A 15,964-nucleotide genomic window follows, 5' to 3' on the forward strand; every position below is an offset into this window, starting at 1 on the left:
ATTAGTATTGGAAGCAAAATTTACTCCTCAATTTTTAAATGATATAATGGGCAAAGAACACATAGTGAACATAGTTCTTTTATAATAAACCTGACAGGCAGACAGCTCAAAGGGCTGCAAATGATGCCCCCTGGCACAGAGGCCCAGTGTAGTTTAGCTTTACACAGGGCTCAACCCTGAGAGTCAGTCCTTTCTGGGTGCCTCCTAGACCTCAGTATCAGCAGGGTCCTCATCTGAGGATGCTCCACTTCCAGGATCGACCTGTGGAGTTTTCAATTTTCATTTATTTTTATCTTTCCCTAGCTCTGTCTTCTGGTTTGACTTTCTGGGAGATTTCATTTGCTTTATTTCCCAGTTTTTATTCCATTTAAAATATTTTGGAATTATAATTATTGGGATGTGTCTGTGAATGAGTGAGAATATGTGTTTGTGTGTAAGAGTATGTGAGTAGACATGTGAATGTGTGTGTGAGTGTATGTATGTGTGTGAGTATATGTATGTGTGTATGTGTGTATGACTGTGTATATGAATGTGTGTATATGTGTGTGTGTCTCTGTATGTATGTGAGTGTGTGTCTATATGTGTGTGTGAGTATATGTACATGTGAATGTGTGTGTATATGAGTGTGTGTGTATGAGTGTATGAGTTTGTGTACGTGTGTGTATGTGAGTGTGTGTGAGTGTGTATATGAGTGTGAATGTGCATATGTGTGTATGTGTGTGTGTATATGTGAATGTGTGTGTGTATATGTGAATGTGTGTGTGTGTGTGTGTATGTTTATGTTTGTGTGCATGTGCCACAATGCTCAGGTGGATGACAGGTCAGAGGACAGCATGAGAAGGTCTCGAGCCAACCCCTCTGCCTGTAGGTCTTAAAGGATTGCTTTCTGATACCTGTCCTGGATGTCACCTTGTCTGGTTAGGTGTTAGGTCCTGCACTGATGAAGTAGGTGAAGAGTGCATCCTAGAGTGATGGCCAACGGCCTCCTGAATCATGTTAACTTCTTCACATCCACTGTCCTAACCACAGAACCATCTTTGTTTTCATGGCCAAGTGTCAGAAGCAGAATTCAAAAAGTCATTCTAGCATACGTCTCCAAGGGATCTCTTGAAATAGTATACATGAGGCAGGCTGCACTGCATCAGCTCATTAAAGTCCAGCCTGCGTGGTTAAGAGATTCAGAATTTGGGTTCCTGGACACTACAAGGCTCACATGTGTAGGGGTCACCAAATGCTCTCAGATTAAAGGCAAAGTTTGGACATGGAAACTACTAGGACACTAGTTTTGGGAGAAACTTACTGTTAAGATTCCTCCATCCTGGCTGTTCAGTAGAGACAGGCACTTCCGGCTTATCTTCATTGCCCACGACTACAAACATGGGATAGCGGAAAGACTTTAAAACCCTGAGAGTTAAAATCCCCCGTAGAGTATTTTTCAAGCAATCAAACTGAGCCACTCTCTAGGGACCACAGCACCCATGTGCATATCCACAAAGGTTTATTTTATTGCTTCCATATCTGTCTCCTCTAGTTCTGGACTAGCAAAGTATATCTTATTTGACTCTTTAAATACAGCCCGATAGGCTCAACATATTTTGTGCATGTGGAGAGCTTTCTAATGAACATGAGAGTGACTCTTGCCCTCAGCAAAGTGACAGCATATTCCTTCATCCTTCCCATCTTTCCAAGCTGCTAATGTTCAGGGTCACATGCTTCTGGTCACCTTATGAATATATGAACGTATCAAGCAACTTGATATGGGTAGTCCATCCCAGGGAGCCAAGGAGTGTGTCATTTTACCTCGGAGAGGAAGGGGACCTCAAGACACAAGTTCATGATGAGTCCTAAGAGAGTATAGGTGACCTCTCTGTACAGGTCCATGTCCTCCTCACACTTGACCTGGAAATAAAATATCATCTTGCTGCCTTGCAGATTTTCATGGTATTGTCTTTCCTTAGATGAGTGACTTGAGACACCCATACCCCCTATATTGTTAATATCATGGACTTCCCAGTGGTAGAAGAACAGATACCAGCTCTAGGAATTGGCATTAACTTAGGAGCAGTAACTTGGGTACCTTGGCTATGGCATTCTGGCTTAGCAGGCCCTGAGTTTGCACTGAAATCTGGGCCATGGAAGTGGGTGGTCAACTCTATCAGAAAAGCCTCCAAATCTCCCTAGGTCAGAGAAACTTGATCTAGAATACTTTGGAGGTCACCATCCCACCAAACTATGGATATAGTGGGAATAAGCCAGTGGGGCCCTAGAAACAGAATTACTGTTAGAAGCCAGCGCCCCACAAGAGTACAGGAGACCAACTTTGAATAGAAAGGCTGTGATACCAGGAGGTCCAAGCAGGCATCCCCAAACTCTTCATAGGCTAGCATGTGTCTTCTGGCAGTAGGCTCAGCACTGATGTTTCCCATCAGAGCAATGCACTGGCAGAGGGCCGAGGGGCTGGTTAACTTGGGCTCTCGTTTCTACAAGTAAATTCAGAGATGTCTCAGACAGCAGATAAACAATGTCAAAGGATTTTCTAGAAATATCCCTCATTCACCAAAAGGCTAGGAGCTAGGCAATGAAATCACCCTGGTAACAGGTTGGAGTCATACATTTGGCTTCTCCACCAACCAGCTTCTAAACGTTGAGATATGGTAATGTTCCTCCAGGGTCTCCTGAACTTTTCATTGTTCAACAGACATAGCATGCTCTCCAGGGAGAGCCCTAGCTCCATCCCTAGCAATGCTACACTTGTCTTGATGGAGGTGATTTCCACCCAGGGGACAAAGCCATACTCTGTCCTGAAGACACTACTTTGTGCTAGGAGGACTCTGATGGAGAGCAGCTCTCTCCCTACTGTCAAGTAAGATGCAATCCACATGCAGTGTTTCCCTACACTGTCCACTGTCCATAGCCACTTCTATTTGTAGTTGTTTTAACAACTGAACTGTGTAAATTCCAGCTGTGAATAAATGAGTAATCAAGCTGAGAGACAACAAGGGTGCTGGGTCGTTAATTGTGCCTCAACAGCCCTGTCCTGGAAGAAGGATCTGACAGAGGAGAGACCTGGGGGTTTGCTCACCAGAGCACCCGTGAGAGCAGGGAGGACATCTGGAAGGTTGGCATGGAACCACACTTGGAATCTGTTGAGAGAACATAAGCCAGGATAATTTCAAAATGACACAAACTATGCCATGAGACTGGCATCTCAGGTGATACCTCAGAGAGCTACAGGGTCCGTGTGACTTATGGTACGCATTTACAACTCATTCTGTGTGCCTAAAGTTAAAAGTCACTGGGTCTGTCATGTGACTCATTTTTCTAAGCTTAGAGAATCATCTTTGATATCAGACAATAGGTCTCACATAACGACTCTTGTCCAGTGAAGTTGCTGGAATCCCACAGCTCTGTTGAGGTGACAGCATCCCTTTGGTGTGCCCAGTGCAAGTGGGAAACTGTGAACGCAAGTTCACTCATCACAGCCTCAGGGATGTTCACTGGTCACGGCCTCAGGGAAGGCCCAGACACACAGCGCCACATGCCATGCTCCCAGCCTCCCCCAGCTGGCCTACCTGTGGGCATGGTATCTCTCTCTTCCACAGCCATTTCCAGGCAAGACTCACAATGTGTGCACTGAATATTTTAAATGCTTATGAGAAATTACTTAAGAATTTTTAACTATTCCAAAATCTAGGATTTTACCATTGCCTCCCCAGCAGCTAAAAGCAAAACCCAAGGCAGGAAGAGATATCTGCTCAGTATCACTGGCGACCCAAGAGGGGGCGACCTTTGCCCTTCCTCCTCTGCTTGCTCACTCAGTCATTCAATACAGGTTTGCCACCAGTTACCATGGCACCAGGCCAGGTGCTGCCCAAGTGGCAGGAAGCTTCCCTGAGACACAGCTGACGTGCCTATTGCAAGAAGTAGTGTTTTCAGTAGTCATCCTCCCCAGAGTCTGTCTGAGGTTGCCCCAGGGACCTAGGAATAAGGGGCTGTGGAGATGCTCACGTCCCTTCATAAAATGGCATGGTATTTGCATATAATCTATGTATAACCTCCAGGGAGATTTGAGCCATCTCTCATCATTGGTAGTCGTGGTACTGAAGCAATGTAAGTGTTATGTGAATACCCACCATATGCATTGTTAGGGAATGATCAGGAAAAGTGTCCGTCCATGTTTGGTACTGAAGCAACTTTAGAAGTACTCTTGATCAGAGGTTGATTAAACTCACAGATGCAGAATTAATAGGACCAAGGGGTAACTGTGTGTTATGGCTTCCAAACTCACAGAGGCTTGGGTCTCCCTCCACCAGGAGAGACTGGGATGAGAGTGGATGGGAACAGTCTCCTTACTCAGCCAATCCTGTAACGCTCGTGTGGAGATTAGTCTCGTCTCTGTAGATGCTGCCATTTTTCAAAGACCACACAACTTAACACAGGCGGAAGAACTGTCAGTTTATACAAACAAAACAATTACCTTTCTTCTAGAGCCAAATCTGTGAAAAGTCCGATGGCCGTATTGGCCTTCTTATCTGAGAAGTCAAGAAACGACAGCAATGCTTCACACAGTCTGCAAAGAGCCGTTAAAAACACAAAACTCAGAATGGAATGTCTTCTGACCCTCAGCATCTCCAATAAGGTGCCCTTGTAAGGAGCCCAGCCCAGCCTCAGCATCTGGGAAGGAAAAGTTGAAAGGATGGATCCCCCATGCCTACCCAGGACCCATAGACACCTTCCGGGATGACTCCAGCACTCCATGTAAATCCCCAGGTGGATAAACAATTTTAATCTAAGTTCACTAATTAATCAGACACCAGCTTGGAAGACGTTTCTGGTGTTCTGCCCTACGGCTGTGTCTCCATTGAGTTTATTAACTTGGACGACATCTAAATGGCACACTTCCTAATCTACTCATAACTAAAGTGGGAGGCCCCCTAATAAGACAGATGATGGAATAAATATTTAACAAGAACTTGACAGGCTGCTGAATATAGCAGATGGATTTAATAGCATTAGAGTCCTCTACCGAGAGCTGGAGACTGTAGGTGAGGAGCAGAGTTGGGAGGCTCACTTTGGTTACGGATTCATACAGGTTAGATTCAAGGGTTTTGTGCTGTTTGTAAACAGAGTCTGAGCGAACAGTCCAGTTCAGATGACAGAAAACAGAAAAAGCCACATAACCCCAAGGTGCCCGAAGAAGACTTACTGTCAGCACACCAGACCTCAAAGTGCTGAGTCCCCTCCAGCAAACTGAGCATCTGTGGCATGCTGCGTGCAGTGCTTAGCCCCTAGCTCCTGGTCTACAGCGACACATGTACAAACCGTGACGGAAAGCATTAGGAATGTGCTAGAATAGATTCCTGCTAAGGCCTCAGAGTCTCTCTAGCAGGGTGTGTTGGGGGGATAGAGATGAAAGGGCTTCAACAATGTGTGTTGTCTAAGTTGCATCTTCAGAGAACACTGGTGCTTATTGTCATGCACTCATTCATCCAGGTGGGCTAAACTGCCACTGGCTACTGTACAGGCCGTGAGGTTGGTTCTAGGACCACAAAGATAAAACGAGGCACTGTTCTGGCATTAGGGAGCTTACAGGCCAGTACCGGGCACAAGGAAACAGGGCACATCAGACAGAACACCCTGAGGTATCTCAGACCAGGAGGCATCTTTGGGACACCTATCAGCTCTCTACCATTAGTGCTTTGCAAGAGGAGAGTAGGGTGTGGGGAGGTGAGAGAACTAGACAGAGCTCATTTCATGACGGGCCTTCTAGAGTCTTCTACAAACTTTGGGTTTAACCCCCAAGGACCACTTACTCCCATGTGATGGATGACTTCCTGGTGGTAGTGCTGGGGTAGGGTGGTGCGCAGACTACTACTTAAGCCCCAAATCTCTGGAAGATTGCGCTTTAACCAGGCCCCAGGTGTCTCTCATGAGTTAGTCTTGAGGGCAATGGAGAGTCACTTTAGAATTTTAAGCATGAAACTGAACCAGTATGCATTTTAGAAACATCTTTTTGCTGATTTAATGGAGGTCAGATTAGAGGAGGTAGGACACAGGGAGGGACAGAGAACCTCACCAGGGAGATGTGTGGTTGTCCTGGCAATAAAGGTCATGGGACCAGGCTGAGGCAGTGGCAGGATGAGAGGTACTATTAAACAGGAGGTATAACAAAGACTGAGAGGGAATGATGAGGAGTGGAAGAGAACGGCTAGGGTGACCCAGGAGAATAATGAATAAGGACTGACAAGGAGTACGATGAGGGTGGTAAAAGTCAACTCTAGATTCTGGCTTAGCAGCTGGATAGTTAGACGTTCTATGCTAAAACAGAAAATTCAGGTGAAAGAGACAGGCCCCAAAGAACCACATTTTATTTGTTATACTCTTCAGAGACAAGGAGGCAGGATCTAGCAACAGAAGTATGTTGTTACCCTAATCTTTAAGACATAGACACTACCTTTTAAAGTCACAGACAAGAAAAGAGCAAGCATAGGATCCTGGAGCCCCTGGCTTGGATGATGGCACAAGGGGGAGGGGTTAGTTAGTACAGGAATCCAAGAAGGAAAAGCTATGATGGAGGGGAGAGACAGGATCGGTGATATCGACAGTTCTGGTATGAAGTTTGAGAAGGCTCTGATCAAAAGGACCAGATGCTTAAGGGCAGTGAAGTGACAGGAAAAGATATGTGAGAGTACAGCAGGTGCCTACTTTTAAGGTATAGAATCTGTTTAGCAAATTGTTCTGGGAAGGGCTGAATCCCCCGAGGATTGGTAGAGGAAATTGAATGCTTATACTAGAAAAGCCTAGTGAGGGGCCCATAATGCTGGGAAGAGGCAGGATTTGATGTTCTCTTTAGACCCTTCATATTCTGGGCTGGCCTTGGGGCAGAGAGTCATGGGATAGTACATGGGATAGGCAACATTGTCATGATAGCTCTGGTAGTAGATGGGTTACCTGGGGGTCAAGGGGTGATTCACACCCTAACTGGCTGGGAAGACCTCTTGTTTGTTGAGCTGTCCTATTGCCTGGGCCAAATCTAATGGAGACATCGAAAATGCTGGCCCTTCCCCAGAGGGGAGCATGTATAGGCTGGGTTGGGCTCATCAGAGGGACACCCATACTTGATGGGGTGGGGCTATATGATGTCTGAAGCTCAGTTGTCCCCAAGCTCCTGCAAATCCTTGACTTCCTCAGGAGTGTATGCTAGTGCTTATCCTTCAGAAATAATTTGCTTTGGAATTGGTCCAAATTCCTCCTCCACCAATTTAGCTCTGTGTTCTTGGTCTTGATGATGAATGCTGATGAACTTGAATAGCATCAAGGACAGACCACAGTCAGGGTCATCCAAGGACAGCCATGGTCAAGGTCATTCTGGTTTAGCCTTAGGAGACGTAAACAACAAGCTTCCTAACCCATGACTAAATACTTCTCCTAACTTCTCTCATTACCTACAGAGGACAGTGTGTCCCTTTTCACCTCGTCTTGTTCTGAGGCACTTTTTTCTGCTCTCTTGACAGACTGTTGTCTCAGTGGATGAACCACAGTTCAGAGAATGGGCTCATGGAACCCACCTTTCCACTACTGTCCCTGTTTAAGACTCAACAATCTACCCTAGAGAGAAAAATGATCATTAAAGCATTATTAGGTTCATGCCAAGTGTCAGGTAGGGATATCCAGTGGTTCTTTACTGTGGTAGCAGTTGGTAGCTGGCCAGCCTCACAGTCACCATGTCCCCCTCCCGATTTGCCTGACTCTGCTACAGAAGCCTGCACAATGTCCCTGGGTAGTCCAGGACACAAGTCTTCCCAACAGAAGTAAGCAGTGGCTTTTCTTAATGAAAAGAGCAGATCCAGTGGGAGCTAAGCTGTGAGAAAATACGGACATGAGGCTTGGCATCCCACCCAGGGGTAAGGAAAGGGAAGCAGAAGGACCACAATCTTGGCCTTGGCATCTCCATGTTATTGTTGATGTGTTTAGTCTTTTATTTTAAAGAAAAGTGGGCAAGACAGGCCAGACTCTGTTTCACTTAAGCTCCTTTTACTCAAATTGTTTGCATAAGGCAGGAGAAAAAAGATCCAAACTGACTAGACACACCTTTGTTTGTTTGTTTGTTTTTGGAGGGCAGAGGGTAGTGTGCTGAGGACTGAACCCTAACATGTACCAGGCAAAGGCTCTACCATAAAGCCGTATGCCCAACCTATCACAATTATCTTAAAATAAAAAGAATTTATATTTATATAAATATAAATGGTTCTCTTAAAGGCCAGAGAAGGCAACAGATCTGCAGCTAGAGTTATGGTGAACTGCTCAATATAGGTGCTGAGAACTGAACTCATGTCCCCTGTAAGAGTAGTGCATGCTCTTAGCTGCCAAATCATCTCTCCAGTTCTGCACCATCTCTCTTAAGTGCCATTCCAAGTGTGCAGTAGAGACAAGACAATGTACCTCTCGCAGGCCGAAAATGGATGAAAACACTTAGGAGGATGAAGCTCCAGACTGTGTGAATTTTAAACCCCAGTGTTTTCTACAAAGTGGGAGACCTGTTCTGGCTAGTTCATAACATCTTGGGAGGAAGGTGACCTTCATGCCTCTATGAGGTGTGCAATGCTTTGTCCTGCTTCAAACAACCTCAGAGAACAAACTATACCTCCTTCCCACTTATCTGAAGACTAAGACTACTGGTGCTAAAAGCAATGAACTGAGGTCTCCCTGCTGATATGAGAGTACTCAAGACTGTATGGACCAAGGTGAGCCACAACCCCCACTGACATCCAGGACACTGGACAAGTTCAGGTTGAGACTGTGGCAATTCAGGTAATTTAGGGCAAAAGTCATAAGAAGACAGCTATTGCTGCTCAGAGACAAAAGATGGTTTCAGAGAAAATCACAGGTGATGAAGGGATTGAGTTGATGGCTGCAGAGTCACCTGAAATGCCCACTATGCCTTGGAGACCTTTACTAGTAACCCACCCGGTGGGTGGAGCTTCAGGGTTGCCCAGGCCTTTTCTGGAAGGCTCTGTGGCTATGACAGAACAGGAGCAGGGAGAAGGAGGCCACCCTGTCCTTGGCACACAATGAATTCCTCACCAGATGGACAGGTGAGAGGGACTCAGCCTGGTCCAGGGAGATCTGGCTCTTTTTCATACAAAGGATTGAGAGTGGGGACTGGGCTCCAATGGGCAAGAACCAGGGGACAGCTGGACGATGTAGCCTTGTTACTTGGTGTGGCTTCTCCTGCCTACTCTGTGAAGAGGGTAGCAACATGAACTCTGTGATCACAGGAGATAAAGTGAGATGGCAGTGAAGAAATCTGGCAGATTAATGTTTGTTCCTAAGTCATGTCTGAAATGTTTGCAAAGCAGGCCACAGTAAATGCTATTTCTACCAGTTTAGACCATATGAAATAGCTGACATTCAACTTTTCTGATCTAAAAAACAAACAAAAACTAAAAACAAAAAAAAATGGTACGTCAATTTCATATGGTCAAATTTATAACCAGAAAACAAGTGAACAGTGTAAATTAAATAAAATAAAATAAATAAATAAATAAATAAATAAATAAATAGGGGCTGAGAGAGAGCTCAGTCAGTAACAGTGCTTGGTATACAAACCTGAGGATATGCAGCACCCCACAGAAATGGATCATGGTGGCACACACTTGTGATCCCCGCACTGGGGAGGCAGAGACGGATCACTGGGGGTTATTAGCTGGCCTGTCTTGCATAAACAGGGATTCCTGGTCCTAATGACAGTGACATATCTTGACAAACAAGGTGAATGGCTCCTGAGGAACAACGCCTGAGGTTGACCTCTGACCTCTACAGACATGCATATCAACGTGCACCTTGACACACAAGTGCACTCAGGTACACGTTTACACCTGCCTCCGGCATGCTCTATCTTTTCAGAAATGTCTGAAGGACGCGAAGACAAACCACCACTACTGCATCAAAGAGAAGAACAGACAAAAAGCAAGGGGAGGGACAGGGTAGGGCTGGGCCTGAGTCTAACAATGAGGAAGAAGCAAGTGGTCGTTTCCAGGCTGGGTTCTTTGACTGCCTATGGGAACGCTACCTCTGGCAGGTTCGCTGGTCTCTGTGCAGAACTGAACCTGGGCATGGTTCTGATCTCACTCAGGAGCTGGTCTGAGAACCTTCCTGATAGGGCTCCCCTCAAAGGCTCCTTTTGTAGTCTTTTGTGAAGGCTCATGACAATCTGATGGCAACTAGACACCAGGGACAGGAGGAGGAATGGGCAGCTTGACTTTGTCTACTTAGTGGTGACCTCAGGGTCATAAGGAAGATCCCACCAACAAAGGCTCACCGGGTCATGTCAAGGTGCTTGATCACTTGGTTCCGGCCATTATCCGTCTGGGTGAGCTGCAGCAGTAGGGCCAGGCTCTGCTGTTGAATCACCAGGATTCTGGAGTCCATGAAGGAAGGCAGCAGCTTGGCCATATCAGGGTGGGACAAAAGCAGGCGCTGGTTCTCCTCTGCAGGACAGAGGTGTTAGTGGCCTCAAGGTGCCATGATGGCATTTAAGTCAGTTCTGTCACCCACCACCCTACAGAGTGGCTGGATTTTAACACACTTGCCATGCAGGATAATGTTACCCATAAGAACTGGACTCCAGGGTCAACATTCTGTGTCTGAATAAGCAGAGTGAAGACCTTTGCTGATAACTAACTTCTCAGGTCCTCGGCTTGACAATGACCCCCACCTGTCAAGAGTTTTTATGAGAATTCAGCGAGCCACTGCCTGATGGTGCTGACAGAGACTGGCTCTCTTAGACTAGCTACACTGTTATCATTATTATAAAAGCTTTCTCAGTGGAGGAACATGGAATGGTATAAAGGAAAAGCATTTGGCTTAACCAGGCACCAGAGCACCTCCAGAAACTGGCCTGAGCAACTGTTTTTCTTCTTCCTAAGAAACTACGATATCATGTGAGCAGTGTTCCCCATCCTTGACAGTGAGCTCTTTCGAGAGTACTAACATTGAAACCCAATGACACTGAATTTTGCCTGCTTTGTGTTCTGAGCAGGCATGTGAGGGCAGACAGAACATAGGCAGGAGTATGAGAATAAGTAATGAAATGCAGTAGAGCACACTGGAGGATGATGTCATGGTCTGAATCTGAAATAATACTCAAAGGTTGCTGTGTTAAAGCTTTGGTTGCTTGGATTTGGGGAGGTAATGATGCCCAAAATGTGGGGATTTGAATGTGAGTGCCCTCTCCTGATAGGCTAATATAATTTGAATGCTTGGTCCTCAGTTGGTAGAACTGTTTGGGAAGGATTTGGAGGTGTGGCCTTGTTAGAGGAGGTATGTCATTGTGGGTGGGCTGGTAATTGACTTTTTTCCCTGACCAACAATATACCATTGATATATTTTCATGCTTTGCTTTTGTACATTCTTTGGCTTCTTTAAAAATGGCTTTGTGTTTACTGAGTTGGGCATGTCAAGATTCCATGAGCTTGACACACAGCATATGCATACCCCAGGTGAAAATATTTTTCAGATATTAAAACAACATAACTTCAAGGTTTACAAAAGCAAAAGTATCTGGGCTATTGTGTCTGATTTACAGAGAGAAAACAGTGTTCTTCACCTTCCTTTAGAAATCTTGGAATTTGTTTTATTTTGGTTTGGTTTAGTTTGAGTATGTCTGTGTGTGTGTGTGTGTGTGTGTGTGTGTGTGTGTGTGTGTGTGTGTGTGTGTGTAGGCCAAAGGACACCTCACATGTCATCCCTAGGCTTCATTTAAATCTTTTCTCCTCTTCTCTTTACCTCCCTCTATCCCTGTCTTTTTCTTATCTTCTTTCTTTCCTTCCTCTCCCCCTTTCTCTCTCTCTCTCTTTATGGGTCTCACTGACCTGGAAATCACTGAATAGGCCAGTCTGGCTGACCTTAGAGCCCTGGGGATCTACCTGTCTCTACATTCCCAGCATGCTACCACACCTATTTTGGGTTTTTCTGTTGTTAATTTGGGTTCTGAGAATCAAACATTGGTGCTTGGCTTTACCTACTGATCCTTTGCAGTAATTGGGCTTCCTGATAAGCGAGGTGTCTACAGCCTACATTAAATTCTCAGTCCTCTAACCTACTAACAGAGTGGAGCTTGCTTCCTCATACTTGGCTGGCCCCATGCACACACTCACTGCTTGCAGGCTCTACCCTGTCACGGTTCTCATTTCTCGTGTTTCCCATCTCAAGATCAACCCCATTCTAATGAAACATTTTTTTTAGACATTAAGGAAATAACTTAAAATCTTGATATACTCAGAAGCCAAAAAGGTGACTAAGAAAGATTATACAAGGACTTAATAAACTCTGGAGGGTGCTGTATGAAGCAAGGTCAGAGTTGACAAAATAAAATCCCTCTGGCCTTTTCCTATTTCAGTGACAGAAGCTCGTCAGTGTCCAGAGGCCGGCTGGTAGTCATATATCTCCAGATGCTTCGAGGGCTGCTGTGGTCAGCAAAACCAAGTATCTTTAAACAGATGAAAAAGGAAACTATCCATCCGCATTGCTCGTGACATGAGCAGAAGTCATGAGTCTGCAGAGCAGGCAGAGACCCTGCGGGCACGCACTCATTAAGCTGACAGTGATCTTGCCCACCCTCCACTCCAGTGTCTGAGTCAGAGGAGGAGGAGGGAGGGGAAGAGGACAATGAGAAGGAGGAGAGGCAGGAGGAGATGGTGGCTGGGGAATGAACTCAATACAGAATTTGCTTTTGAGCCATGTACTTTTTGGAAGGGAAAGGCAAGGAAGTGTAGATACCAATCCTCCTGGTCCCGACTTTTGGGGAGAACTACCATGGTGGACCATGCAGTTTTCATTTCTGTCACACACAACTAACAATCCAGGGTGAGGAGCCAGGCTTACCGTTGTCAATGCACACTTCTTGCCAGAGCTTTAGAACAGATACGCAGACAATCTCCTCAACTGCATCTTTCCCTGCTAAGAAGAGGCACCTGAAGAGACAGGGAGAGGACTGTGGACCTGGGAGTTGTTTTGCTTTCTTTTCACTGGGGTCTACACCAGACTCACCAGAGGGAGATTTAAGGGAAGGTTGTTTGTTTGTTTGTTTGTTTGTTTGTTTTTTTAACGCACATCCAAGCTGGACTTGGTGGCACACACCTTTAATTTCTCATACTCAGGTGGAGATAGGTAGATCTCTGTGGGTTCTAGACCAGTGTGGTCTGCATAGAGAAAGAGTGGCCATCCAGGACTACGTAGTGAGACCTACCCCCTCAAAAAAGGAATATCCACAGGTCACCAGAACCAAGAGGCTGCCCATCACCGATTCCAAAGTTCCAGGTCAACAGCCAAGGATTGAAAAAGCAGGGATGGATGTGTAGATGAGGGTAGACAGCTAGGGGCCATCCGTGATGAGTGAACACACAAACATCCAACACACGTTAGGATCCTAAGCCTCCTGGACCAACTCAGTGCCTCACCTCCTACCATGTAGGCCTTGTTTTACATTAAGTTCTAAATAAAATCAGGCAGGATGCAGCTGCTTCTGCTTCCTTAAATAACCAGTAAATTCCAAAACGAGAAAAGTAACACAGGAGATTCTTGGAGATGCTGCTGGGGAACCAGCGGGGCCTGTGTTTGTCTCACTGGGAAGCACAGAGAGCGCTTGTGGGACAGGCTCACTCTGTCAGCTACAACATGGTTCAAAAGGCTCTGAGCTCAAGGGGTTCACATGTGCTCTTTCAGGGTTCACCCCATGGCCTGAGGAACAAGGACACAGAGTAAGGCCTTGCCTGTGTGGTCAATATCCGTTTTCACATGTCTTCTCCTTGATAGGCATCTGGCTTTTTCCAAAGATCCCTACCTTTTAATGACCTCATGGTCATTGATGATGCTGAATCCACCATATGTTCTGAACAGTGTTCGCTCTGTGCCTGAAACAAAGCCACAAGAACCAAGTCAGAGTCCTTCCCCACCAGGTTGGCATTTAGCTGCAGCGAGGCCAAGCCCATCACAAGATCCTAGTGGGAATGGCTGGACTTGCGCACTCAGAGAAATGTAATGGCCATTGGTCACTCAGTGTGTTGCATTCAGAAGAAGTGCTCAGAAAATGTGGGCCTCTTGATTCATTACTCCAAAGTCTTTAGAGAGCTGCTTAATCTCTGAAAGGAACTGGGAAGTCATCTGACACTATATATTTATTGTGAAGCTGTTTCTGGGCTCTGGAGAAGAACTTACGGTTTCTAAGAAACCGCTCAGGGGGCAATCTGGGCCACCTCTGTTCTATACTGAAGAGGGACCAGAGGCTCCATCCATTTGTAGAGACAATGTCCTGTCACTGGGTAATCAAAGTTGTTTGATCCCTGTCATCAGTGTTTGCAGGAACTGGTTACAGAATGGCATGATCTCATTAGGAGACTGAGATGTTTCCTCTGAAACTATATTCTTGTTCCAAGCAGCTGCTAAGTACAGCTGGGGTGATTTCTATAGTTTATCATAAAGTGTATATAGTTTATCTGCTTCTACATGGCTTAGGGTGTGTGCATGGTATGTCAGAGTGGATGTGAGGATGTAAGCAAGATGTGCCAAAAGTTTATAGATTAGGTACACCGAAGTAGTCAATATTTATATTTATGAGTATAAGTATGATGTTTGAAAAGTATTCTCATATATTTCTCAAATAATATATTATATGAAGTCATATAATATAAATAATTCAAATATATATTCATATAACAATATGGGTATAAATATGAATATTAATAGATACACCATGTGGTTTGAGCATGCAATATAGGCACATGTGGAGCAGCGGCACATGTGTGTGCCTTGTGCTGTATGTGTGGTGCTTCCTGCCTGAGTACCGAGTCAGCGCATCCCCTGAGGAGGGCACAGGTGGAGGTAGGCACCTATATTAGAGTAGTTTTTCCATCAGTATTTATAAGAGGGGATTTTTGTGTCACAAAGCCAGATCCCTGGACCCCATGCCTTCACACTGACAATGCTCCTCAACCCCACTCGTATCTAACTTACAGTCAGTCATCATTTCTGTCAGAATCTCAATGCCTCCTGCATAGAACAAGGGTGTCTGGCCGGGCTTGGATAGGGTCTCCAGGAGATTTCTGGTTGTCATGGCTGTGTTCTTTCCTGAATCTAGAGATTCCCGGGCTTTCTTCTCTTGGAGATCTGCTTTTTCTCGAAGAGTTACTTGATTTAGGTGTTCTAGCAAAACAAGCAGGGAAAATCGAAACGAACAGCACTCTAACAATTAACAGAAGCTTAAGAGATTCCTCTCTTCTGCCTCTCTCTCTCTCTCTCTCTCTCTCTCTCTCTCTCTCTCTCTCTCTCTGTCTCTCTCTCTTGCTCTTGCCCACCCCCTTCCTTTCTTCCTTTCAAGGATGTGAAGTATAGACCAAAATAATAATAATTCTGACTCTCCTTCAGGAAGGGACTGTTTAGAAGTAATGCAAGATCTAAACAGAGCCTAAAACATTTAGAAGTTTGGGGCATTCTAGAAATATATTGGAAGGTGGCAAGGAAGAAAGAAATGAGTCCGAACACAGCAGAGAGGGAGGCTGAGCGGAGCAGGCCTGCTAACACAGAGGGCTGGGCTGTGCAGGAAAGGCAAGGCTGTGTGTGGCCTTGACCAGGGCAGAGAAGGCAGGGAGGGCATCCCAGTGGAGCACAAAGGCAAACCAGATTCTGACGGATCTTAGCGGCAGGCAGGGACCTTCTCACCTTTCACCTGTGCCTTCAGCTTGGGGTTTATCTCTCCGATCTTCTGATAACACTCTTTAGACTGGAAAATAGAAAGAAGACCTTTTGAGGTGATGGGGGAGGGTACTGTGATCATAGGGCAGACACTGGGCACCCCAGGGCTTGGTTCCTTCATTATCTCTTCCTATCCTCCCCCTACTTGCAGCACAGAGGCAGTCAGGGAGAGAGGTGAGCTTTTGATATTTTTGTTTGGACTTCTCAGGTTCTG

The 15,964-nt window shown here is 45.6% G+C and overlaps 1 protein-coding gene across 3 annotated transcripts in view; it reads right to left on the reverse strand.

Moving 5' to 3' along the window:
• The window catches only part of Ttc12 (tetratricopeptide repeat domain 12), a 47,477-nt gene that overhangs the window by 5,094 nt on the left and 26,419 nt on the right, over positions 1 to 15,964 (reverse strand). For all 3 annotated transcript variants that reach the window (XM_006243004.5, XM_006243005.5, NM_001004246.2), the window contains 10 exons: positions 15,718 to 15,778; positions 15,013 to 15,201; positions 13,844 to 13,913; positions 12,886 to 12,974; positions 10,322 to 10,490; positions 4,478 to 4,570; positions 3,083 to 3,143; positions 2,343 to 2,480; positions 1,801 to 1,899; positions 1,301 to 1,369 (listed from right to left, as the gene is read on the reverse strand). In XM_006243004.5, the coding sequence (XP_006243066.1) occupies positions 1,301 to 1,369; positions 1,801 to 1,899; positions 2,343 to 2,480; positions 3,083 to 3,143; positions 4,478 to 4,570; positions 10,322 to 10,490; positions 12,886 to 12,974; positions 13,844 to 13,913; positions 15,013 to 15,201; positions 15,718 to 15,778 (1,038 nt within the window). The remainder of the gene's footprint in view (positions 1 to 1,300; positions 1,370 to 1,800; positions 1,900 to 2,342; positions 2,481 to 3,082; positions 3,144 to 4,477; positions 4,571 to 10,321; positions 10,491 to 12,885; positions 12,975 to 13,843; positions 13,914 to 15,012; positions 15,202 to 15,717; positions 15,779 to 15,964) is intronic.

Source organism: Rattus norvegicus, chromosome 8 (genome assembly GCF_036323735.1).
Source record: "Rattus norvegicus strain BN/NHsdMcwi chromosome 8, GRCr8, whole genome shotgun sequence".
NCBI lineage: Eukaryota > Metazoa > Chordata > Mammalia > Rodentia > Muridae > Rattus > Rattus norvegicus.